Here is a 17,476-nt window from a genome sequence, read left to right as displayed (position 1 = left end):
GACCAAGTCAACGACGCAACCCCCTCCCTCCCTCGCACGCATTGGCCAATCATTTCATTCCCTCAAAAAAGAAAAAAGAAAAAAAACGCATTGCGTGCTTGTGCTTCCGTTCCCCTCTTCCTCCTCTTCGTCTTCTCTTCTCTGATGAAGCGATAAAAAAAAAATCCAACACCCAACCCAAATCCAGATCCGCCGCCGAGATGATGATGGATCGCCGGAGCGGAGACGGCGTCCGCAGCGGAGAAGGTGCCCGCAGCAGACAAGGCGCGGGCTGGGCTGCGTGCTGCCTGGGATTCCTGCTCAAGCTGCTCGCCTTCCTTCAGGCCTTCGCCGCCGTCTCCGCCCTCCTCTACGCCGCCTGGATCCTCTCCCGCTGGGCGCGCCACCACCAGCTCCGCCTCCAGGACCTCCTCCCTGGCCTCTGGTTTCCATCCCTCCTCATGGCGGCGGGCCTCTTCTACTGCCTCCTGCTCCTCGCGGGCTACCTGGCCGCGGAGATCAACAACGGATGCTGCCTCTGCTTCGTACGGACCTCACTCACCTGCCACTCACTCCTCTCCGAGTACCATGCATGCGTATTTAATTTGTATTTGCTGCCTGCATGCAGTACACCATCCCGGCCATGGCAACGATGCTGCTCGAAGCTGCCCTCGCCGCCCACCTCACGGTCAACGACCACTGGATCCAGGTAACTTTACCTACACAAATTAAATTCATTCATTTCCTACGGAGTAGGAGTACTTGCTTTCTCACCAACTTCATCTCCGTCTATGCTGCTCAGGACTTGCCAGATGACCGCACCGGAGAGCTCCACAACCTGCTCTCCTTCATCAACAATAACCTCGACCTATGCAAATGGGCTGCTCTTGCCATCTTCGCCACGCAGGTTTTTTCTTCCACATATATATCCCTTCCTAGTTACTAGTACCCTCCCTACTCATCAGTGCTGAATGCCTTCGTTTGATCGTTCTACCATATCCTCCGACCTCCAGGCACTCTCACTGTTCCTGGCCATGATTTTACGAGCCATGCTGTCTGCGCGGACCACGGACTGCGACAGCGATGAAGACTTTGTAGTCATAAGGAGGCCACTCCTCCTTGCCCAAGCTCCTCCACCTTATCTTCCCACCACGGTTGATACAAGAGGTTTCCGTCCAGACCTCTGGAGCTCAAGAATGAGACACAAGGTGACAACCCATATCTATATTATTACATAGCTTATATTAAACAGGAATGAGCTAACGCTGCGAGCTCAACAACGGCGTTTTAATTTGTCTCGTGAACAACCAAACAGTCTTAAGATATCTGGCCAGCTCATTTGTAATCAGATCGTAGATAAGGAAACTAATCTACTAATCACATCATTGTCTACAGCTAGCTGTAGCTCATGATATTTTGATCCTCACATGCTCGATATAGTAATATTTGTGGGGCTTAATTTGCTGGTTTTTTGTTGAGTTCAGAGAGTTCTTTAGCTGATGACAAGATGTCTGATGAGGAGTTTAGAAATCATGCTTGTATTCTGCCCGTTATTTTTCTCAAGCAAATGAAGAAGCAAGCTCCACTTCATGCATCTACGATAGCTCACACCCAATTCATCCTCTACATGCGCCATAATTTCTTCAGCCTCTCTCTACAAAATTTTCCCTTTATCCACCCTCATAATTGACTAGACGACTACCATTCTAGTCATTAGTGGCATGGGATATAGACTGCAACTACATCTGGAAGTCGAGCTTGTCTTCGCAGTCAAATTCTCATATTTGTTTACAATGGCATCATTTTGGTTCATCCAACTCCATGTGCAATTTAAACACAATATAAAAGATGCACTGCGCTACACATGAGTGCAAGTATACCATCGGAAACTAAATCCTCAACTTCAAAAGGTTGGGCATGTTCCTACTTATTTGTGGGCAGATAGGATTTGATCTATGGAATATGGTGGATGAAGTTTACGATCACAAGAATGATTAAGTATTTAAGTAGCTGCTTTGTCAAGCATATTTGCTGATCTGCATTCTGGAATCTTAAACTGAATCCATATGCTATTGAGTTGCAAACACACATTACTTGTATGGAAAACCCCAGCTGAGTTCCTCAAGTCAAGACAGAACAAGGATGCGTTGGATTTTTTTTTCTTTTTATCTATTTGTCTGTTTTTTTCCTCCTTCAGTTGTGAGTTGGGTTGTGAGGGTCGAGGCTGCATCCTCTCTGAACTTGCTGGTTCCTTTGACCGCTGGAATCCCCAGCTCGGTGTGAGTCTATATCGAATATTTTCTTTATCTATAAGCAGGAGTAATTCTTGATCTAAAAAAAAAGGAATACCCCAGTTTCTAATGCAGAGCAAGTTGATTGACAAATGTTGTGAATATGTACTGTTGGGACTTGCTGCATGCTGTTTCTCATCATTCTCTTTGTGTTACTTTACATATTTTTGAACATATATCCACTCCACCACTAACCAATGAAAAGTTTTGCTCGATATTTTTCACATGCTGCAGAAAATGATAGCTCAGCATTTCTTAACTGAAATGATAATCTTTCATCAGTTCTGATGGACCAACTCATACTTTTTTCTCTGCCCTCCAGTATGGGTTGAACACAAGTGACTACACCTACAACACACTGGATGCGAATGCTGCACGGCCTCAGTGAGCAGAGCAGTCATGGGACAGATGACAGCCATCGTATGCTGTAACCTTTCCTGGCGTATTGATTGTAACCTTGTCCAATTTGGTTTCACATTGTTAATCTTCCATTGCACTGTACCCCTATCACCTGTCGATATGTGTGTGTATTGGTGGTTATGTGGGCGCCGTGCATCTGTATAGTTAGTCTTGCATCATGTGAATAATATTGTTGCTTTTGGGAGTGTTGTTGCTGGCTTGCAAAATTGTGAAAGATGTTTGACTAGATGAATGGAATAGAGCTTCCAGTTGATTCGAGAAATTGTGATCAACTAACCTCCTGAATTCTATTTCTGCTGCAGCCAGCTTATAGGAGTAACAAGTTTGAAAAAGATTATCTGAAAACGTTCAGGTATGCAGCAGGTTTCCCTATGCTCGAGTATGACGGCTGATCTTGTATCATTGTACGTGTTGTGCGGGTCAGAATCTCAACTTTGCATGTACTATTCATCAACTGCAGAATATTTCATGCTTAGAGGAATAAGGGGTTGTATGGTTCCAGAGGCTAAATTTTAGACTGTGTCACATCAAAAAGAATCTTAACATTTCGAAGTATTAAATGAATTCTAATTACAAAATTAATTGTAGAACACTGGGGTTAAATTGCGAGACAAATTTAATGAGATATATTAATCAATAATTACTGAATGATTACTTTGGCATCACTGTAGCATCACTGTAGCAAATTATAGATTAATTAGGCTCATTAGATCCGTCTCGCGAGTTCTGTCAAAAAAAATATATATAAACATATTTGCTACAGGAGGAAACGGTTCATTAACAGATGAAAAACGGACTGATGGAAACGGCCAAGTTCTATGGAAACGGATATATATATATATATATATACACGTCAATAACATATGAAATCGTGTTCTCTTACTTCCACCAGTTACTCCTCACTAGAGGTAGAGGTGGCATCAATGTATGTCGAGTCCGTCCGCTTCAATTGGAGAGGATGAACCCAATGCAATTCCTTGGGATCTTTCCATCAAACATCTAAAATGTATAGATGAATCTTAATAGAGGATAGGAACTCCTCTATGAACACATAATCTTATGTATGATAAATTAAAAGCTAGCTTAGTATGATAGCTAACTTCACACTGCACTATCATGTATAGATGAATCTTCATAAATAAAAGTTAGCTAAGCTCAGTTTTTAAGGTACGCTTATCTATAATTACCCTATAGTATGTAGAAAAAGACTCAGACTCAACATTTGCATCCATATGCCATACTGCAAAGATATGACAAAGTTTTCGCGAGAAGAGCAAACTTGCAACCATATGGAGGCAGGTGAACTATATGGCAGACTCTTGCAATCTGTACAGACACTTATTCTAGCTGCGTTGTAGATTACTAGACTTTGATGTGACTGGTGTAATGATGAAGGGAACATATCTGGTGAAAACCACAACTTCATGAAAACTCGTGCAAATCACAGCAAAAAAGTCATCTAAATTCATCAAAAAAATTACACATATAGATGATATGATGATACACAATCTTGTAAAATATCTTGTCCAAACTCGGCTTCGTTTGTGAGATATAAAAATAACAAATTTCAAGCCAGAAAGCTGTCCAGATGATTTGTTAGAAATTTGTTATTTTTATATCTCACAGATGAAGTCGAGTTTGGACAAAATATTTTACAAGATTGTGTATCATCATATCATCTACATGTGTAATTTTTTTGGTGAATTTAGAAGACTTTTTTGTCGTGGTTTGCACGGGTTTTCACGGAGGTTGTGGTTTGCACTAGATATGTTCCCAATGATGAAAGATACATAGGATGCCATTACCGAAGAAAGAAACTTGTTCTTCTGTTTTCCTGCAATTTCTCGCTCTGTCATAAGCTAAGAGCTGTAAATGTACTTAATGTTGCATCGTCAAACATGCATGCCCCCAGAACAAGTAAACGCCCTTGGCTCTTTTAGGGATGAATGAGTTTGTGTGTGCATGTTTCTGTAGTGTAGTATGTTTTTGTTTCAGCATGGAATTCTCAGATAGCAGAAGCCGCCGCTATCAAGGCGGGCCATGTTGGGCCCGGCCCACCTGGAAGTGCTGCCTGCAGCTCACAGGATGTTCCTTCCTCCAGAGTTTGCTCGTGTCCTCCTCTACCACCACCCCATCTCAATACGATCCGATCTCCGATTGTGCTGAGCTCCATCGGATCCGCTGCAGAACCTGGGAGCAGGATCCGCGGTCGCGAGCCATGGCGGGGAGGGCCAACATCCCCACCAACAACTCCGCCCTCATCGCCATCATCGCCGACGAGGTAACACATGTACACCCCTCCTTGCTCCGGTAACCGCATAGGCGGAGGAGAAGACCCCATCGGAATATTGTTAATTTGTTATTGGAGGCTCGGTTTCTTGTCATCATCCGCGATTTGTCCTTCCTCCTTTCCTGACATCTAAACGACCAATTGCTTGTTTCGTCACTCATCCTTGCAGGACACCGTCACCGGCTTCTTGATGGCCGGGGTTGGCAATGTTGATCTGCGCAAGAAAACCAACTACCTCCTCGTCGATAACAGTAAGTACACAAATCCCTTTGCAGATTGTTACCAGGTTCCTTCATGAATCATGACAACTGCCCGAAAGCCCTTATTTGCACAACAGTCAGATCGCTTTCACCCATACACCTCTTATATGTTTGTTTCCCTATGCCTTTCCTGGTAATGGATCTTACAGTAGCATGTAGCATATGCCAATACGTCATGTTCTTTGCACAACAATCCCATACACTCACATGCCTCCTAAACGTTTCTTTCCTCAGGCATTTCTTGGCAATGGATCGTGTGCTGTTATGAGTTAAATTAGTTCTGTTTATGCCACGGCAGGCCGCAGGCCTACTTTATTAGGATATACTGTATCTGAGCTTCCTCCCTGCTACTAGTTTTTTTAGTCGTGAGCATTCATGTACTTATAGAGACGATGCAGATCAACTTGAATGCTGTGTTTAGCTTGTAATCATATCAATGACGAGGAGCTCGAGTCATTATTTCATTTTGCAGTCCTGGTTAGTTGTTTGTGTTGCATATTACTTCGTGCTTTTGTTACTGCTGCTGATCCTGATGGTTCGGTATCAATACTTCCTGCTGTTCCATGCCACAGAGACGACAGTGAAACAAATTGAAGATGCATTCAAAGAGTTTACTGCCAGGGAGGATATTGCTATTGTGCTCATCAGTCAATATGTAAGTGAGCCATCACATACACATGCATATATTTGTGTATTGATGCATTCTTAAGCCAGATCCTGGTAAACATATCATCTAGGCAAGAGAAAAGGGGAGAGGTTATGGTGCTTTTATTTAGTTGATTTTGTTTAATTTCTTTGGAGCCAGCTGCTGCTTCCGTAAACAAGTTCAGTGAGCTTATTGGAACCTGAAAGGTTATCCTCGAGGTGAAAACTTGTAAATAATCTATAAAATGGGCCTTCTAAACTTCTGCCAGATTGTCGTGCTTCAGGACAAATTTGCCATTTCAGTCAAGAAAATGTGCTTTCACTCAACTTAGGGGATGTTTGGTTTCCGGCCACATTTCGCCATGCCACACATGCGGCTGCCACAGAGAGGTAGGCTGATGTTTGGTCACTGTCCACACGCGCCACGCCACAGACTGTGGTGGCCACAGGGAGCTAGGCTGCTGCTTGGTTCTTTGACAAGATTTGGCTGCCACAGAGTACTCTAGCACAAAAACACGCCACAACTGTGGCGCCCAAATCTATCGCCTCATGTTCGGCGCCGCCATCATTTGCAGCGTGGCGAGCCATCATGACTTGGGGCGGCGCCACACATGGTGTGGCAGGCTTCGGCGGCCAACCAAACAAGCCTTTAGATTCCCATTTTTTTTCTTAGCATTATCCTTTGTTACTTGAATCACCTTTTGCAGTAGTTAATATCATATTTGTTGGTGGCTCTTGTTACTTGTAGCTTAATGATAGGAACAGTAATCCTGCCCCTAACTGATCGGAGGTTATACGTATGAGAGATTGGAGGACGGGGCTTGAACTGCGGTGGACGGCGGCGGGGCGCCGTGTTCGCGTATGAGGAAGAAGTGGCGGCTAGGGTTGGGAACGCCGGCTCCTTGAGGAAGCCGGCAACAACTAGGTTGCAATCTGCTTGCCGATAATCCAATGTTTACAAGTATTTATAGTTCTCTCTCAATACTCTAATAATTCTATAAAAGATAATTTTGGCCCAGCCCAACTGATTTGGCCGCCTGGGCTCCTGACCGCGCCTCCTCTTAGCCACTTGTGGGTTTGCGTCGCTGGTAGGAGAGGCCGGTCATAACACTTAATGAGTTAATGTACTGAAACCTATCCTTGAGCTCTTTTAAATCATGCTGTAATTAATTACAGTGCATGTTCATTAATGACATTGCTGGAGAAATTACTGTTGGATACCCCTACTTTTATACAAAGAATTAATTAATTTGAGAAAGAAAGAAAGGAAGGAAAAGTCTAGAAGCATTGTGGAAATCATGAAGCACACTAGTATAGAAGTTGGATCCCTGCTGATGCCTATTTTGTTTTATATGGGTTACTTGGGTGACAGATTGCCAACATGATACGATTTCTGGTGGATAGCTACAACAAGCCAGTCCCTGCTATTCTGGAGATCCCATCCAAGGACCATCCATATGATCCAGCGCATGACTCGGTGCTCTCTCGCGTGAAGTATCTGTTTTCCTCAGAATCAGTGGCATCTGATAGGCGATGAAGACACCCTTTTGTAGTAGTACCCTTTGTTGTATCTATTTTGTTTCTTGTGTTGAAGAAAAGTTTGCTTGTACCATCTGGTGTGAGGGACAGCAAGAAGCATGAATAATGAGCTTGGAAACAATAATTGGGTTGAACCAAACCGAAATGTATTTTACAAGATTGGGGTGCTGTTTGGTGCTTGTACTGATTTGGTTTTATATGGAGAATAATTTGAGGCGTGATTGTTGATTGACAAGTTGATTGCCGTGCGAACAGCCACACATGACATGCCACAGGTAGGAGAGGAAATTGTGCGGTTGTATGACCTGAGCGTTGTGCTGATGAAGGGGAGCTTGGTTGTTTGACGCCACGGTGAGCAAGGAAGAAGGGATCGCTAAGAATGTTGAAGCTACACATTGTTTAGCTCTTGTCCTGCACATCTCCAGCTCTAATAGTTTGGGGAGCTGGTCATTTCTAGATCTAGAAAATCTCGGAGCTGTAGTTTGTCGACATATGAAACGTATTTATTTGAGTTTTTTGTGCTGTTAACTAGATTTAACACATGTCTAAACCAGATTACTACAAACTCCAAGTCGTACATGCATATCGGACACCAAAATTAGCTCAATCCCAATCCGGTTCTGTTCTTCAATTCAATTTAAAACATGAAAAATGGGCGGTTCTGTTCTTCAATTCAATTTAAAACATGAAAAATGGGACAAAAAAAGCAACCTAACATTAAGTAAAATTGTCAGGGGCGTTGCGAGAATCGAACTCGCGACCTCTCGCACCCAAAGCGAGAATCATACCACTAGACCAAACGCCCGTTTTGAAAATCTAGTTTTTATCATATATACCACTTTAAAAGAAAAACAGGACTGTACTATTAGGTGGTTTTGACGTCCCCATTTCCATTTCCATTTCAATTCCCATTCCGATTCCGACCAAACGGCCGCCGGCGCCGCCGCCATGTCCTCGGAGACTATCGCCGCCGCGGCCAGCTCCGCCCTCGGCACCCGCCGCCTGCGTCATCCCCCTGCCGCCACCGCCTCCTTCCTCTCCTTCTGTTTGCGCCCCGCGGCGCGGCTGCCAGGGGTCGTCGCAGCCTCCGCCTCCGCCTCCCGCCGCTGCAAGGCCAAGGCTCACGGTGACGGCCAACTTGGTAACTGAACTTCCTCTAAAACCCCCGCTCCTGCCTCACCATGCATCCATTCCAGTGAAATGAAATCCCCTGGCAGTCAGATTCGCCGTACCAATCGCGATCCGATCCCCTCCCCCTTGTGTGATTGTGTCTATCTGTTTCAGATCGCAGTAGAATCGCTGCTCTTGGTTGGTCTCGTCTCGCCTTTCCCTAGGTCACTTGCTTAGTTTATTATTGCTTACTCATGATGTTCCTTGCAACCTCCAGCAAAACTCTCCCACTGACTACCCTTGTCAGCTAGTACATGTACATCCATTAGCAGCAAAGACCCTTTCTATTGTCTGTTGTAGGGGTACATTTTAAAGTAGGATCCTTTCCTCTCCTACTGTTTTAATTCGTTATGCACAGCACAGTGATCATTAAGCCATCCAATGAGCAGTACACCAGGTTGGTAAGGTTCCAGCACAGTCTTAAGTTCAGTAATCATTTATCATTCAGTAATCTCTATAGGATACTCCTATAGCAGTAGCACGCTATCAGGTAGCATCAGTGATTGACTGATTGTGTCACATAGTAAGCAAACCTTATTGGATTCTCAGGAAATCCTGTGATTGTCTCCTTATGGTATGCGAACCAGCATGGGAAAAACAACTTCAGCTCAATTGTTTCGGTGATGATATCTGGATTGGATGGTTTCCATTCCTGTGTCCTTGTGATGCACATGTGAACACAACCTGCTTTGCTTTATCACATCCCAAATTCAGTTGCATGCAACACAAATTGTTAGCTGCTTTTGTGACTGAGGCTGTTTCTTTTTTCTTTCTTTACTTCACAGTGCTGGATGTAGCTGAGTCGACATGGGATGATCTCGTCCTTGGCTCTGAGTCTCCGGTGCTTGTCGAGTTCTGGGCACCGTGGTGTGGCCCGTGCCGTCTGATGCACCCTGTCATCGAAGATGTGGCGAAAGCGTACACTGGCAGGCTACGGTGCCTCAAGCTCAACACTGACAAGAACCGGGACATCGCGACGAGTTACGGCATCAGAAGCATCCCTACCATCTTGATTTTCAAGAATGGGGAGAGGAAGGAGATGGTGATCGGCGCCGTCACAGATACCACACTGGCAATGACCGTGGAGAGGTTCTTGTAAGCCACCCACAGGCTGTTCACCATCTACTGAGAGGTCAAAAGTCGCAAAACATAAAAAGATACTGAGATTGCATACAGGACTAGTGTTTTTTTAATTATTTTTGGGCATTTTGACGATGACTGTTGCCGTCGTTACAAGTGCCGCCTGTTGCAAACATGAAAAGAAACATCTTGGTATGCACGGTACACGTGGCATGTTTGTCATCTCACCTCACACCTCAGGCTCTAGTGTAACCCGTTTTAACTAAAAAGGGGCAAAATTACATCACGTGTGCATCTTTCAACTCAAAATTGACCGTGGTTTTTATTCATTGTACTATTCGGTTCAGCCATGCAAACAATCCTGTTGCATTGTATTTTATCAACTATTACTAACTAATTTGGCTCATGCATCTCTTCCTCGCTTCGCTTGTTAAAAACAGAGACACATGCTCCTGTCCTGTAAATCGTAAATCCCATCATCCTAGAGCTTCAGCAATCCTGAATTCCTGATAGGTAGGTAACTGCCCTGCAGAGCAAACAACAGGCTATAACCATCGGCCATGGTAGTTGAGCTCTGATATGCATGATGACAGCGCCTCCCTCACCATCTTGTTATCTGCTTCCACATACAGCACGTCTTGAAACAAGCTCTTCGCCTGCTCCAGAAGCCTTATCTTCTCCCTGTTGTTCCGAGGCCGCAGATGAGATCGCTGCTGCAGTGTGGTGCCCCATCTGTAGAGAGCTGCAATGCCATAACAATTCTGCATAAGCACACATACCCACACCCACCCAACCCACAAAATATGGCAAACACCACCAGAGTAGTTATCAAACCTTCTGGAGCATAAGTGTTGCTTCTCGACAGCATGGCATCAAACTTATCAATTGCAGCCAGATACACCTGGTCAGCATCAACTGCCGCTTCCTGCATCAAATCCCAAGCAAATGCAACCAGCATGAAAACATTTCAAGTCATCTGCACAACTAGCACGGCGCAAACCAACATAGGATTTTAGCAAATTGTCACTGTTTCTCGGGCAAAATTCTGCTCAAGTGAATATTGATTATTGGCAGTTTGAATTCCTGGAGCGTAAAAGAAGACCTTCCAACTCATAATAGTTGATTAAAAAATTGCATATATATCGATGATGTCCATACCGGTCCGATATCAGCAAGTAACTGCGCTCGGAAGATAAGTGCCAGCCCCCAGTTGTACAACGCCTTGACATCTCCAGAATCAATCGAGAGGGCCATCCTGTAGCTTCTGCCAGCCTCAACAAGGAGGCTTTCGCACTCTTCACATACATCGACAAGGGCTGATGAAACGCTCTCTCTGCTTAAGATTCTGCTATCTACCTTCCTGGATCGCGAAACACGCTCTCTTCCATTCAGAAAAGCCCCGCTGTTGGCCAAGAGGGTTCTGAGCTCGCGACTAATCTTGAGCTTGAGCTCTCCGTGGAGGAGGTAGGTGTTCCCAAGCTGACCCACTGCTACCAGACTATTTGGCCTCAAAGCTGCAGCCGTGGAAAGGAGCCTAGCTGATTTGTACAGCAGCGCGTCTGCAGTCTCTTCATCAGCCATGGCCACCATGGATTCCCTGGCCTTCCTCAAGATGTGTGCAGCCTCCTTGAGGTTACGGCTGAACTCCTCGCTGTCCGAATCGGCAGCGGCACTTCCATCATAGGCAGGATCCAAAGCAGCAGCATTATCAACAAGGTGTTCATCTGCAGCCCTGTCGTGTGCTTCATCCACTTGGCTACTAGCAGTGTCACGGCGCTCAATCTTGAACCTGTAGGACCTGTCCCGAATTTCAAGCGTCCTCTCAAGAAGAGATGACTGGATGGATTCGGTGGAAAACTTGCTGGAAGCAGCTTGGAAATGGAATGGATCGTCCTGCACACGGTCACGGCCATGTCTGTGCTTGAACACTAGCCTCTCCAATCCAGGATCTCCCAGCTCCGCCTTGAGTCCACTGTCATCCTCGTCAAACTGCAGCATGCCACTTGCAATACTTTGTGGTTGCTGGTTGGCCTTGGACGACACATGTGCATTGTTGGTGTTGTTATTAGTAGCAGGCTGCTTCCTCCTTGGCGAGCTGAGGCTGAGATCCCGCACGGCGTGGCGAGCCCAGGCACCGAGGCAGTCCCCGACCTCTCGGAGGGCCCCGAGCACGGGTGGGAGCGCATCGGAGACGGCGCGGGTGGTATCGGCCAATCTGGCTGCGTCGGCGACCGCATCCCGCAGGCGATCCACGGCCTGGACGAGGAAGCCCGGGTCGGCTTCAGAAAGCAAGTGGCCCCTCAGGGCGGAGAGCTGCGCGTCGAGATGGGCGAGGAGGGCGGGATTCGATTGCGGGGGCGGGGAGGAGAGGTGCCTAGCTGCGAATCCAGCGGTGAAGGCGGCGGCGAGGAGGGGGAGGGGAGGAAGGCGGGAGAGGGAGAGGGAGAGGGCGAGGGCTGCCCCTGCCGCGGCGGCGGGGAGGAAGAGGAAGAGAAGGCCATGCCGATGGGTGGTGGGCTGTGCCTGTAGCGGGAGGGAGAAGAGGGGAAGGTCGGGCGCCGCGGCGAGGTCGGACCAGCCGTTGTACGACGACGAGGAGGAGCAGCAGCAGGAGCTGATGAGGCGAGGTGGGGGCCTCCTCCTCCCCGGCGGAGATGACGGCGGAGTGGGGATGGTAAGGAGGAGGAGGCGGCTCCTGGAGGAGCAGCAGCAAGGAGGAAGAGGAGCCATCCTATTCCTCTTCCTATGCTATTGCACGCACAGCACATGCACAGCCAGACCTTTCCTTCCTATCCTTGCCCTTGTTTTGCCGCCAGGCCCAGGAGAGACACTACCGATATCATCACAAGCAGCAACTGCCATTTGCAACCACTGAACATTTCTCTTTTTTTCTCTCTCTCTCTCTTTTCATCTGTTTGTAGTCGATGCTTGTAGCAAATCTTTAAGAAAAAAAATGCATCAGAAAGATCAATGACTTCTTTTATGGAATCCATGTGTGTATGTATGTATCATCCATTGTCAAAATTAGACTTGGAGCAAGATACGTATGCAAAAATCAGGAAATGTGCAGCACGGACAGATCAAAGCAAGACTGACTGACAGGCTTGAGAAATAAGAATATATATATATAAAGATAGATGAAACACCAATGATATATATATGCAGCAGATTTATAGTCACGTAATAATACAACCAATTTGAACAAAGGAAAATCCCAAACACTTGGAAGACGAAACCATAGCCACACATCCTCCTACTACAGCCTCATTTACCTTATTAGTACCAGAATGCACATCCCACCTCTCTACAAAATGCAATAACAATATTGTAATAATAATGTAATGAATCAAAGGTGCCTTAACAAAATACACAGTAGGTGCCTCCGCCATGCCGGCGGCTATTCAGATGAGCTTTCAGTTTCACCAACACCACCTCCTCTGCAACAACTCTATCCTCCTACCGCAAACAATTAGCTTAGGCAGCCGCGATAGGTTCAGTTGCTGGTGCAGGCGCCGCTGCCGCGGCCTTCTCCATCTCTGGAACACTTCCGTTGGCAGGTGCTGCTGGCTTAGCTCCATCCTTTGCAGCGGCAGCCGGGGCACCGTCCTTCCCAGCAGCTGCTGCAGGTGGCGGAGGCGGCTTCATGTGTGGCGGAGGAGTGTGCTTCAGCTTCAGCAATATCTGCCGCATCCGTGACATGTCCGTCGGCTTCCCAGGCTTTGGGCCCTGGATCACCACGATCCCAGGCTTCTTCTCCTTCTCCTTATCTTTCCTCGCCCCTCTCTTCTCGATGTTGGCAATCTCGTGTGGGATAAGTTCTGATATCGCCTTCCAGTACTGCTTATCCGCACCAGCATGGAACTTCTCCTGGTTCGCTAGGAAAAGCTAGCAGCAAGCAGGCCAAACAGGAGGGTGATGATAAAGAGCAGTCAGGTTTCCATCGGGGGGGGGGGGGGGGGGGGTGGGGAGAGAAAGATCTAAAGGTTTCGCAGGGCCCTGATCTTAAGGAAGTAGCATGTACCTTCTCCCTGTCACGGTTTTGGCCCTTGCTTGTCTCAACATTGAGCTTCCGCTTCTCGACAAAAGCTTTCTTAAATTCTTCAGCGTCAAGGATGATTTGGCTCCTCAGCTCCTTCTCCTTCTTTTCCTTTTCCTCGAGGAGGATTGCATTTTGACTGTAGATGATTGCAGTACGCATACACATAAACAGAGAGAGATAGAGGGCGGCAATCAACAAAAATGCCAGGAACAGTTATTTAACATGACTGTCCAGTCCAGCTCTAGTCGAAGATACAGCACAAGATACGGCAATCTACATGAAGATATAGCAGCTGCATCTAGATTATCCTATTATTTCCTGATTGTTATGGCTGGAGGATAGAGCAAAGGGACAAAAAACACCAGCAGCAAGGTTTAATTTTTGAAGAACTAGCAGAATCACTGATATCATGCACCAGCACAGCTGAAACTGATAGGCTTATGGTTTCATAAAGCAGTAATGATAATTCGATACAGTATTTGTGTGTTATGGTAACCATTTGGAAAAAGATAAACTCGATCCGAGATTGCATTAGCTCGTTTTAGCATGCCGTGGTCTAGACAGTTGCAAGATGAAGTTGCGACATAATGCATCAAGATGCTAAAATGAAGCAAAATAGTTTTCTTAATTACTTGCGCAAAAAGAGTTGTAAGTCTGTACAAACAGCACCATAATCTGAACGCCAGTAACACATGTGATTGCGGAAAATGCCGCCGACAGATATTTAACCATCTCTCATAGGCGTAGGGTGAGGCGATGCGCTGAATTTTCAGCCGAGCGGTGAATGATGATGCATCAAATCTAGACTAGGACTAGTACTCGAGGGGGTGTGAGATCTAGCCCTCTATGCAACTTGGCGCGTAGATCTAGGAGAATTAGCAGGCAGCGGGCCCAGATCTGGGCAGCGGAAGGGACGGGGGGAGGCCAAGCTTTACCGGCGCCACTCGCGGAGCAGGAATCCCTCCTCGCGACCCATCTCGGTGGGCGGCGGGAGGATGGGCCCACCGTCGGAGTCGGCGAAGGGATCGTCGTGGAGGCCGCCGTTGGCCTGGGGCATGCCGAAGGGCGAGGGCGCGTAGGGGTCCGGGGAGGCCGGGAAGGCGTCGGCTGCGGCGGCCGAGCCGTCCAAGTGGAGGAAGGCGTCGTCATGGAAGGGCGCGGCGGCGGGGGAGGAGGTGGGGGAGTCGAAGGCGGTGGCCATGGCCCCTCGGGATCTGGATCCTGCTGCTGGACTGCAGCTGCAGGGAAGAGAAGGTGATCTTGAGCTGAGCTGTCGGAGGAGGGAATGGGATGCCGCGTCGAGTCGAATTGCTTCCTGACCTCCTCATCAAATGCATAAGAGGCAGGTGGTGAGGGAAGGAGGAAAGTCCAAACGTATTGCCGCTAAGGTTTACAAATCTGACCGGTCCGGCGGCGGTTTGATCGGACCGATTTGATCGAAAACCGATAGAAACCGGTTGAATTCAAATCTAAATTCAAAATTGCATGTACATCTTACTTAAATAAGGCTAATTATATTTGTTTCGTGCTAGGAAAACTTTTGCTGGTGAATCATGATACGGGCGAGTGATTTTTTTCTCCAAAATAAATATTGTATTTCGAATTACATACATGCCTAATTAGTGGTTCCTCATCTAGAATTGCTTTTCTTCATTTTCCAGTGCATTCATTTGAGGTTGGAGCTTGGATCTAGTTCAATCCTTTTTATACTACATCAATTCTTTATCATGACCTTCCATTGTATAACACCTATGATTAGATGCTTGTATAGTTTAGGCATGATTTGCTTCCCACCTTGTAAGACTATTTCCATTTTTTGGGCCGGGTAACCTTCATTTATATGCTGGAGGGAAACTTTAGATCTAAACGCTTTTTTTGGAACTTGGAAACCTTTTTTCTGGTAGACAGGAGGAAAAACTTCAAGGCTAGACACTCTCATGCACATACTCTTATTGGTGCAAGATTAAATTTTAGGACCATGTATAACTTTGCTAATCATGGTTCAATAGTCCATAGCAAATGGACAGACAACTCATGACCAGGAGTGTTTTTTATTAGAGATAGATCTCCAAATACCCACAAAGAAGCTACCTACAAGGAAGAAAGAAGTACTCCAATTAGGATTTCTTTGTAATCATGTTAGGACTCCACCCTGTAATCCTACTAGGACTTCTACCTTGTAATCAACTAGAACCTCGCCTCCTGGGATATATAAAAGAGAGCAGGGGTGACTAGATCGGTAGACTCAACAGACAACCAACTCAAGCCTAAACTTGGTCAACTCAACACCCAAACACAAGGTATAATATACAAAATCCCAAACAAGACGTTGAGTATTACTCTACTCTGACAGTCTGAAATTGCCTAAACCTGTGTCTTGTGTCCTCGCTTTTACATCCCAGATCCGACAATCCCTCTCCAAACAATATCCTATCTTATGGTATCCCTAGGTAGATTGCGGTAAAAACACCAACACTGTGCATTTTCTAATTTACTTAGATTAAAATAGAGATTTAAAAAATGTTGAAAGGTGAAAGAGTATCTAGAATCCATTAGTAAATTTTGGTTGATTAATGGAATCTATGTTTGGAATAAATAATGTTGTTAAGAATGATGATTAGAACTCACAGATGATAAATGATATCCGATGAAAGGATGACCATCAAGAAGGAAATTGATGTTGAAGAGCTGCCGATTGTTAAGATTAAATAATTTTACTTTTAAAATTGAGTATATGAATACTACACTGTTAAGACGAATATGAAATTTATTTGCTTTGTGTTAGAATAAGATGCCTAAGATAATTCAACAAATCTATAAACAACATCTTTGCACTTTGTACAACACTTATGATATAATATAACACAGTAGATATGTTAATTATTTACAGTTTTTAAATTTCGGTACTGGGTCAGAATCTCCGATTTCTATAGTCTCCAAAACTACGCTACTGGATTCAGAATCTCCGGAGTTCCAACTGTTCGAATTTCCGCAGTTTTTAAATTTGCACAACGGCTATTTTTGTGTGAAAGGGTATAAATAAATACTTTCTAACCCACATCCACATTCACTCTCCAAGCTAAAGGGGCATTTGGCAAGGGTTCACCTAAAATGGCTTCACCAGTGAATTCAAAGTCGGTGAAGAAAAAAATTGGTTTCACCCGCCGGCTTTTAGTTCATTTTAGCATAGGCTTATAAAACGGCGTGAAACAAGTGAAGCTATAAAAACCAAAATAAGTCATGCCAAATAGAACCTGGATTCAAACTAAGACCCCGTTTGGTGCGGCTCCACCCCGGCTCCACCGGCAGCTCCGGCCGGAGCTGTGCTAAACGCCCAAAACGGTGGAGCGCTTCTGCTGTCAGAACTGGGAGAGCTGGAGTCTTTTTATGTGCTGCTCTGGTGAAGCCGACGGAGCTACAAAATGCAGCTCCATGTGCTCCGGCTTCAGCCTCACGCGGAGCCCTCCCAAACGAGGCCTAACTCGGTCAGAACTACTTCAGTCACATTTCTCCTCTTTACTCCTCCCCAGTGCTCCAAGTGAGATTGATGGGGAACAGAAGAGATCAAAGTAAGAGAAATTGAGAGGGCTAGTGAGCTGATTGTCATCTCTTAAGCACCACGCTCTTCATCAAGTTGATAGATTTTGTATTTTTTTTAATTCTTGGTGCTTAAACTCCTAGCCAGCTAGACATCTTCAATTGAACACCGAAGTTTCTAGTGTGTCTTAGGACGTTTGTACAATCCCAACATTTAGCCAGTGAC

The 17,476-nt window shown here is 45.8% G+C and overlaps 5 protein-coding genes and 1 non-coding gene across 9 annotated transcripts; 3 read left to right on the top strand and 3 right to left on the bottom strand.

Moving 5' to 3' along the window:
* The first annotated feature begins 36 nt into the window (after window positions 1-36).
* LOC120704593 (tetraspanin-18-like) lies at window positions 37-2,952 on the top strand. 2 transcript variants are annotated; one of them, XM_039989048.1, is made up of 5 exons: window positions 37-524; window positions 608-688; window positions 782-886; window positions 993-1,187; window positions 2,593-2,952. In XM_039989048.1, the coding sequence occupies exons 1-5, from the start codon at window positions 201-203 to the stop codon at window positions 2,656-2,658; spliced, it is 771 nt and encodes a 256-aa protein (XP_039844982.1). In that variant the 5' UTR covers window positions 37-200; the 3' UTR covers window positions 2,659-2,952. The 2 variants fall into 2 exon arrangements, with proteins under 2 accessions (XP_039844982.1, XP_039844980.1); XM_039989046.1 differs by having other exon boundaries at window positions 54-524; window positions 608-886.
* Window positions 2,953-4,442: 1,490 nt separating this feature from the next.
* Window positions 4,443-7,656, top strand: LOC120704594 (V-type proton ATPase subunit F-like). Of its 2 annotated transcripts, XR_005687610.1 has the most exons (5): window positions 4,443-4,971; window positions 5,150-5,231; window positions 5,813-5,895; window positions 6,634-6,810; window positions 7,258-7,655. XR_005687610.1 is itself a non-coding variant. In XM_039989049.1 (4 exons), the coding sequence occupies exons 1-4, from the start codon at window positions 4,633-4,635 to the stop codon at window positions 7,420-7,422; spliced, it is 669 nt and encodes a 222-aa protein (XP_039844983.1). In that variant the 5' UTR covers window positions 4,499-4,632; the 3' UTR covers window positions 7,423-7,656. The 2 variants fall into 2 exon arrangements, 1 of the variants encoding a protein (XP_039844983.1); XM_039989049.1 differs by lacking the exon at window positions 6,634-6,810 and having other exon boundaries at window positions 4,499-4,971; window positions 7,258-7,656.
* Window positions 7,657-8,157: 501 nt separating this feature from the next.
* TRNAP-UGG lies at window positions 8,158-8,229 on the bottom strand. The gene has a single exon. It is a non-coding gene; the product is annotated as a tRNA-Pro (tRNA).
* Window positions 8,230-8,299: 70 nt separating this feature from the next.
* On the top strand, window positions 8,300-9,983 carry LOC120704592 (thioredoxin M-type, chloroplastic-like). Its single transcript, XM_039989045.1, has 2 exons — window positions 8,300-8,565; window positions 9,380-9,983. Exons 1-2 carry the CDS (start codon window positions 8,373-8,375, stop codon window positions 9,691-9,693), a joined length of 507 nt encoding a protein of 168 aa, XP_039844979.1. The 5' UTR covers window positions 8,300-8,372; the 3' UTR covers window positions 9,694-9,983.
* On the bottom strand, window positions 9,917-15,057 carry LOC120704587. 2 transcript variants are annotated; one of them, XM_039989038.1, is made up of 6 exons: window positions 14,649-15,057; window positions 13,696-13,849; window positions 10,833-13,559; window positions 10,509-10,599; window positions 10,280-10,416; window positions 9,917-10,200 (listed from the first exon to the last, which is right to left on the bottom strand). In XM_039989038.1, exons 3-6 carry the CDS (start codon window positions 12,402-12,404, stop codon window positions 10,156-10,158), a joined length of 1,845 nt encoding a protein of 614 aa, XP_039844972.1. In that variant the 5' UTR covers window positions 12,405-13,559; window positions 13,696-13,849; window positions 14,649-15,057; the 3' UTR covers window positions 9,917-10,155. The 2 variants fall into 2 exon arrangements, with proteins under 2 accessions (XP_039844972.1, XP_039844971.1); XM_039989037.1 differs by having other exon boundaries at window positions 9,917-10,416; window positions 14,649-15,052.
* Window positions 13,149-14,770, bottom strand: LOC120702297 (clathrin light chain 2-like). Its single transcript, XM_039986015.1, has 3 exons — window positions 14,649-14,770; window positions 13,696-13,849; window positions 13,149-13,559 (listed from the first exon to the last, which is right to left on the bottom strand). The coding sequence occupies exons 1-3, from the start codon at window positions 14,768-14,770 to the stop codon at window positions 13,149-13,151; spliced, it is 687 nt and encodes a 228-aa protein (XP_039841949.1).
* Window positions 15,058-17,476: the final 2,419 nt, after the last annotated feature.

The sequence above is a fragment of the Panicum virgatum genome, chromosome 4K (genome assembly GCF_016808335.1).
Source record: "Panicum virgatum strain AP13 chromosome 4K, P.virgatum_v5, whole genome shotgun sequence".
NCBI classification, from domain to species: domain Eukaryota; kingdom Viridiplantae; phylum Streptophyta; class Magnoliopsida; order Poales; family Poaceae; genus Panicum; species Panicum virgatum.
This window is presented reverse-complemented; position numbering and strand designations above follow the sequence as displayed.

Bases quoted from the DNA above. Each gene is read 5' to 3' on its own strand.
- LOC120704593 (XM_039989046.1), top strand. From the start codon at position 201: ATGATGATGGATCGCCGGAGCGGAGACGGCGTCCGCAGCGGAGAAGGT. The intron at 887-992 runs GTTTTTTCTTCC...TCCGACCTCCAG, and splicing joins TTGCCATCTTCGCCACGCAG to GCACTCTCACTGTTCCTGGC. The intron at 1,188-2,592 runs GTGACAACCCAT...TCTGCCCTCCAG, and splicing joins GCTCAAGAATGAGACACAAG to TATGGGTTGAACACAAGTGA.
- LOC120704594 (XM_039989049.1), top strand. From the start codon at position 4,633: ATGAATGAGTTTGTGTGTGCATGTTTCTGTAGTGTAGTATGTTTTTGT. The intron at 4,972-5,149 runs GTAACACATGTA...TCATCCTTGCAG, and splicing joins TCGCCATCATCGCCGACGAG to GACACCGTCACCGGCTTCTT. The intron at 5,896-7,257 runs GTAAGTGAGCCA...CTTGGGTGACAG, and splicing joins TTGTGCTCATCAGTCAATAT to ATTGCCAACATGATACGATT.
- LOC120704592 (XM_039989045.1), top strand. From the start codon at position 8,373: ATGTCCTCGGAGACTATCGCCGCCGCGGCCAGCTCCGCCCTCGGCACC. The intron at 8,566-9,379 runs GTAACTGAACTT...TTTACTTCACAG, and splicing joins TCACGGTGACGGCCAACTTG to TGCTGGATGTAGCTGAGTCG.
- LOC120704587 (XM_039989037.1), bottom strand. From the start codon at position 12,404: ATGGCTCCTCTTCCTCCTTGCTGCTGCTCCTCCAGGAGCCGCCTCCTC. The intron at 10,600-10,832 runs GTATGGACATCA...GATTTGATGCAG, and splicing joins TACTTGCTGATATCGGACCG to GAAGCGGCAGTTGATGCTGA. The intron at 10,417-10,508 runs GTTTGATAACTA...ATGGCATTGCAG, and splicing joins CAACACTTATGCTCCAGAAG to CTCTCTACAGATGGGGCACC.
- LOC120702297 (XM_039986015.1), bottom strand. From the start codon at position 14,770: ATGCCCCAGGCCAACGGCGGCCTCCACGACGATCCCTTCGCCGACTCC. The intron at 13,850-14,648 runs GTAAAGCTTGGC...AATCATCTACAG, and splicing joins CTGCTCCGCGAGTGGCGCCG to TCAAAATGCAATCCTCCTCG. The intron at 13,560-13,695 runs GTACATGCTACT...GCTTGCTGCTAG, and splicing joins AAAACCGTGACAGGGAGAAG to CTTTTCCTAGCGAACCAGGA.